Source organism: Salarias fasciatus, chromosome 20 (genome assembly GCF_902148845.1).
Source record: "Salarias fasciatus chromosome 20, fSalaFa1.1, whole genome shotgun sequence".
NCBI classification, from domain to species: Eukaryota; Metazoa; Chordata; class Actinopteri; order Blenniiformes; family Blenniidae; genus Salarias; species Salarias fasciatus.
Window position 1 is genome coordinate 3289255 of NC_043764.1, and position 6176 is coordinate 3295430.

Below are 6176 nucleotides of genomic sequence, written 5' to 3' on the forward strand. Positions count from 1 at the left end.
TGTTTCAGCAAACTATCGTCCAGTTCGAGGAGGAGATTAACCGACAGCGCAGATTGTTGGAAACCAGCTGCAAACTTCAAATCGAATTACACAGAGCAGGTATGAAAACGCCTGAATGAACACATGAATGTGACTGGAGGAGGATTTCTTTTGAAGCTGCAGACGGAAAGAAGGCTGCGGTTCTTGTTTAGAATGAAGAAACAGGAGTGATTTAAATCACAAACCTTCAGCATCAAACAGATCTGTATGAAAGAGCAGACACGGTGGCTGTGCTGTTTGCAAACGGAAGGATTTATTGATGTGCACTGTCTGGATGTGAGCTAATTCACTATGAGGCTGTGGTTTGTGCAGCTTTTACGGTAAAGGCTTTCAGAATAATGAGACATTCACGTGTTGTTGGAAATAAACAAATCTCAACCAATAAAACTGGGAAATTACCGCAAATCTTAAATTCAATTCAATTCAGCCTTGTTTATATAGCGGCGTTTGCAGCACGGTGATTTCAAGGCACCCAGAGAAAATCCATCAGTTCAACACAGGCAAGTAAAGCGACTGTGGAAGGGAGAAACTCCCGTTTAAAAGAAGAAACCTTTGCAGAACCAGGCTCAGAGGTGGCGGCGCTCTGCTATTCTGGTGCGGATGAGAGGAAAGAAGAGAAAGAAAAGGAGAGGACAGACAGATTGCTTTGGTCGATGCAGGTGGATCAATGCAGGAGGCTTCAGAAGACGACCCTCGGGGATCCGGGGCGAGGGGGGCTGAAGGTAATGTTGATGGGATCTTTTCCATGAATTTGGTCACAGTATCCTCTGACAGAGGATACTGTAAACTCACACATCATATCAGGAAGTGACCAGACAGTACAGGGTTTTGGGGAAAAACTCTTAATTGATCAATGTCAATCCCATAAGTGAGAACAAGAGCAATGGTGTGAAGTAATGAGAAGGTTTGTTCACCTTCTGTGAAAAGCCACTTGTATCAAGTACTGAACTGAATGCAGTGCTGAGGCTGTCAGTGTCAACATCTGCATGAATGTTAAAATCTCCTTTTCTCTCTTTCTATCCCCTCACCCTAACTGGAACAGCAGAAAGCTGACAGCAGCAAAAATTCCATTTCATTTTGATCCAGTTTTGATTCAATAAATCCTACAATTTCAGGGAATAATTCCTGGGGGAGTGTGGCATGAAAAAATGGCTCCCTCTTCTCCTCCGTCGCTGGAGCCCTCAGCATATTAAATAATGTTATTAAAACTAATAATGGTTGTTAAAGCCTTGCACTGTATCAGTCCATATAATACCTATATTCAGGTTTTTCTATGTTCAACCAGCAATACCAACATGGTGTTAGGTGGCGATGATACCTTCATGACCCCATCTAATAGAATTTCTTTGCACACAGCTCTAATTTCCCTTCCAGTCCATCAATGCAGCTTTACAAGAAATTGAAGCTCAAAAGAAGTTCCAAAACTATGAAAGGAAAATACCTTCTAGATTAATCTAATAACGTCAAACAGCTGGTATCAGTCAGCTGGGGATGTTTGGACTGTGACGGAGCTCAGGGAAGCTGATGTTGCATCCAAACAGTTGACTCATGTGTTTTTTAAACACCACCACAACTGTCAGTGTCCTTGAGATGAGCAAAGTTTCTAAATGTTTCTATCTTAAATGTTTACTGTAAAATATCCTCATCCTTCACATCCGTGTCTTTTGTCGTGTTTCCCTCCAGAGAGTCCACAGCGACACACTGGTACCCAGAAGACGAGCTCCAGTCTGGAGCAGGACGAACATGAAGCTCCACACATTAAAGAGGAGGAGGATCTTGTTGAGGTGACTGTTACTGATGGAGAAAGAGACAATTCTCACAACTCTGTGAGGGACTTGACCACCCAGAGACTGACTGCTGCTGCTGTGGAAATATTCGCCATGGTTGAACAAACTGTCGTCCAGTATGAAGAGGAGATTGATCGACAGCGCAGACTTCTGGAAATCGACTGGAATCCTCAAATCAAGTTACACAGAACAGGTATGGAGAAGTCTGAATGAACGCATTGATCTGACTGGTGGATAATCTCCATCTTACGGTTGTTTGGTTTATCCACAGCAGACAGAAGCAGGAGTTGTGTCTTATGGTTTTCGTAGAACATGAGTTTAGGACCAACAGCTCAACCTGCCTTGCACTAATTAAACTCAGAGGAGATCTTAAATGGCATTGACAAGTAAAATAGGCCGGCGCCATGTTCATAGATTTAAAATGTGAATTTGACACGACTGACCATAGAATATTGAAAGAAAAATTTGAGAGGTATGGTATCAGTGGAACTTTACTGAACTAGTTTCAAAGTTGTTTCGGAGAGATGTGCCAATGTATAAATGGGAAAGCACAACTCAGTATGTAGCAGTATCACTTGGGGTGTTCCTCCGGGATCAGTTTTAGCTCCAAAATTGTTTATTGTATATTTTATGATTAAGTTTCAAAAATGTTCCAAGATCGCCAACCCTAGCTTTAACCCAGGGAATAACAGCTGTTTCTTATCTCCAACCAATTTTAAAGTGTGAACTTTTAGGGTTTTTTTTTTTTTGCTTTATCAGCCATTTTTGCAGTTTGTAATGGGTGTGTATTGTGTAAGCCAGAGTGGCATGGGCTCGCCTCGTAAACCAGACCCGCTCACTCCTCATACACATTTGGATTTGTAGCTGGGCTCAGTCTGGATAGGAGCCCATTGAAACCTCTTGCAGGGGGGGTCAGTTACTCCTTTGACTGACTTCAGCCAATCAGCGCTTCAAAACAAACACGTCATCAAAATGCATTCGCTTTTCTAAGGGTTAGCATTAGCTCATTAGCTCTAGCTTCCTTACATGCAAAGACACGCGAAAACATCTTTTCCTGTTAGAAACTCACTAAGCAGAGACTCTCGCTCTTGCTTGATTGTTGTAACTCTTGGTATTTTGGCTAGAACTTTACTTATTGCAGCTTTCAGACGATGGTTAAAGTTAAAGTCCGTCATCTCCGCTACGCGCAGCGATAGCGTCACTTCCGGTTTAGCCACCGGACTCGTCAAAAAAAATTGAAAACAAAAAGCGGCAACGCTGATTGGCTCTGTCGTTTCACGACCGAGTGAAAACCCCTCCTATGGGCTCCTACCAGACTGAGCTCAACTCCAAAATCCAAACGCGGATGAGGAGTGGGCGGGGCTGGTTTACAAGGCAAAGGAGCGTCAGCTCAACCTCAAAACTACATTTCTCGGTCTTGACAGTGTCCATCGAAACATAGCTGCAGGTCTTCTCCTTCACATGAGAGTGCAGTTCTGTTGTCTCTGAAACTACCCTGGTGCTCTGGGGGCTGGTGGCAGCTGACAGTCGTTTTTTGGGTGTCTGGTGGATCTATGGGTTGAGGGTGGTGGATAAATGACTTTTTTTCCCCACATGCCCAAAACCGTGAACATGGGTGTTTTTTTGAAAAGGCATTTCTTGAGAACATTATCTCTCCATCTCAGGTAGCGTGGTGAACAGTGAATGGAATGTTACGTGAATATGAGAGAAGATAATTGAATATCACACCTAGAAAAAAAGTTACGGTAATTAAAATCTTTGACTGTTAATCCACCAGCTGTTCAGCAGCTAACAGTGAACATCAAGCAATACTGGAGAGACTCCACGTTCCTTTGAACTGTTGAAGTAGTGTAACTAATCTTTTTATCTTGAACTTGTTTGTCTTTGCAGAGCTCCTACAGAGCCGTGACAGTAGAGAGGAGCAGCTCTTTAAAGAGGAAACAAACTACTGCCTTGTGCAGCGACAATCAGAATCTCCATCAATCAGAGAGAAACAAGAAGAACCAGGACTTCTACAGCCTAAAGTGGAACAAGAGGAACTGGAACCTCCACAGATCCAAGATCTAAAAGAAGCAGGACTTCTACAGATTAAAGAGGAGGAAGAGGAACCAGAACCTCCACAGATTGAGGAACTGGGGACCAGCCGTGGGGGAGAGCAGCTCATACTGAAGTTTGAAAGTGATTCCTTTAAGGTTCCTTCTGTTGAGGATCAGCCTTACCTGAGTGAACCAGAAGAAGTTTCAGACACTGAGCAGTTCCTCCATCGGGACTCTGAAGTCCACCATGTGAAAAAACATCTGGACTCAGAATCAGCTGTAAATGCAGAGCTGAAAAAAATCAGCATGTTTCATAGTGACGGTGTGGAGAACTTTCCTGAGTCAGAGAAGCAGGATGAATGTGAAAAACTTCTGTATGAGGAAGCATGTGGTAAAAAGCGTCAAATATGTCAGAATGTAGGAACTGTCTCTGACAAGAAGAAAAGAATTTGTGAAATCTGTGGTAAGTATTTCAATCAACACAAGGAATTATTGATCCACATGAGAACTCACACGGGTGAGAAGCCGTATTCTTGTGAAGCATGTGGGAAAAGTTTCAGTCAACAGGGTAATTTGATGACTCACATGAGAACTCACACAGGCGAGAAGCCGTATTCTTGTAAAACATGTTTGAAAAGTTTCAGTCAAAAGAGTAATTTGTTGCGCCACATGAGAACTCACAGGTGAGAAGCCATGTTTTTGTGACAGGTGGGAAAAGTTCAATGTTGCACCGTGAACTCAAAAAGGGGTGTGGTCATGAAAGACTCGAAGGGAGGTCTCATTTACGAAGTCCAGCTTGAGTCCAAATCAGAAGATGTCATTCTGTTTAAAGGAAAATTTACTGATTTGAATACTCATGAGATTGTTTCTGGTTTGTCACGAAAAAGATCTTAATAAATTTCCATATGTGCTGAATTACATGGACTCAGAGTGTTTCTCCATCAGACTATTGTCGCACTCATACCTCAGTGACTCGTCTTCACGGTGACACTTCAGTATTGTATCAAAAAAACTTTGATCCCTTAAAGTTCTCCATGTCATTGTGGATCCTGGTCAAGACTGTAGTGTAGCTTCTCTCCATGTTTCGGTACCTGTGGGAGTGGACCGTTCATCATTTCCACCTTCCATCAGTTCCACCCAACTGCTTTGCTGGATGAGGCAGTTCAGTTTGATCCCCTAGTACACGTTATGAAGCTGTTATCGTTGTACAGTTTGGTCATTTTGGGCCCTGGGCTCTCGGCTCTGCCTGCCCTGAGCGTCGGATGCCCGGGGTGGGGTCGGTGCCTGTCGGTCTTGGCTCCCTGGGGCCTGGGCCCTGTGGCCGCCGGAGGTCCCGGCCACGGGGTCTTCCTCTGCCCCCTTCTGGACTGGTGCGTGGACATCTGCCTGGGGGAGTGGCTTGGATCTGGGCTGAGGGGTGGCTGCCGGCTGTCTGGGCTTTGAGGGCCTCTCTGGCCTGCTTCTGGTCTTCTCAGGGGTCAGAGGTCATGTATGCATGATCACGCTTCATATTTAATCACTCTTCATATTCTGCATGTGGACTCAGTCACCTTGTTTTCTTGTGGGGGGTTAGACTAACGGTGATCTGTAGTTGGCCTCTCCTTACGCTCTTGTGTAATTTCATACCTGGATTCTCAGTTTGCACGTTCTAGTTTACTATCAGCTGTATTCTCCAACAAAAGTCCGCAGGATGCCCTCTGTCATATCTGTATGCAGGTGCAGTGCCCGCTTGTCTGGAGTGTCGATATTAATGAAAAGACCATCACATCGTTGCACTCTCTTCCTTGTCTTCACACTTTTTTGTTGTTGTTTGCTTGTTTGTTCACAAGTTTGTTTCTTTCACTTTCTGTCTCTTTACCTGTCTTTCTGTGACCCTGTCAGGTCCAGCAATATCATGTGTCAGTACTCAAAATAAATAAAATAAATTAAGAAAACATGTTAAGAAGAGGAGCTTTATATATAAGCTTCTCTTGGAAGAGTAAATCTGTTGGGCAAATAACAGCAGCCACACCTCCATTCTGCTGCTTCCACACTGGACAGGACAGCTAAAAAAAAAAAAAAAAGTGTGTGAGTGTATGTATGTGTTTCAATTTGCGCACACAACAAGTAAAATAATGAATAAATGTGTGAAGATGTTTCAGAAAGATGGAGGTCCCACATCACAGCTGCTTTAAAACCCCTCCACTGGCTCCCTGTTCTGTTCTGCGTCCACTTTAAAATCCTGGTGCTGACCGTCCGAGCCCTACATGGTCAGACACCCATGTGCATCAGATACCTGATCAAGCCATACAGCTCAGCCCGAGGCCTGAGGTCC

At 43.9% G+C, this 6176-nt stretch overlaps 1 protein-coding gene across 1 annotated transcript; it reads left to right on the top strand.

Moving 5' to 3' along the window:
- The first annotated feature begins 354 nt into the window (after positions 1-354).
- Positions 355-4758, top strand: LOC115408180 (zinc finger protein 75A-like). Its single transcript, XM_030118797.1, has 3 exons — positions 355-761; positions 1723-2019; positions 3717-4758. Exons 1-3 carry the CDS (start codon positions 707-709, stop codon positions 4547-4549), a joined length of 1185 nt encoding a protein of 394 aa, XP_029974657.1. The 5' UTR covers positions 355-706; the 3' UTR covers positions 4550-4758.
- Positions 4759-6176: the final 1418 nt, after the last annotated feature.

Bases quoted from the DNA above. Each gene is read 5' to 3' on its own strand.
- LOC115408180 (XM_030118797.1), top strand. From the start codon at position 707: ATGCAGGAGGCTTCAGAAGACGACCCTCGGGGATCCGGGGCGAGGGGG. The intron at 762-1,722 runs GTAATGTTGATG...GTTTCCCTCCAG, and splicing joins CGGGGCGAGGGGGGCTGAAG to AGAGTCCACAGCGACACACT. The intron at 2,020-3,716 runs GTATGGAGAAGT...TTGTCTTTGCAG, and splicing joins AATCAAGTTACACAGAACAG to AGCTCCTACAGAGCCGTGAC.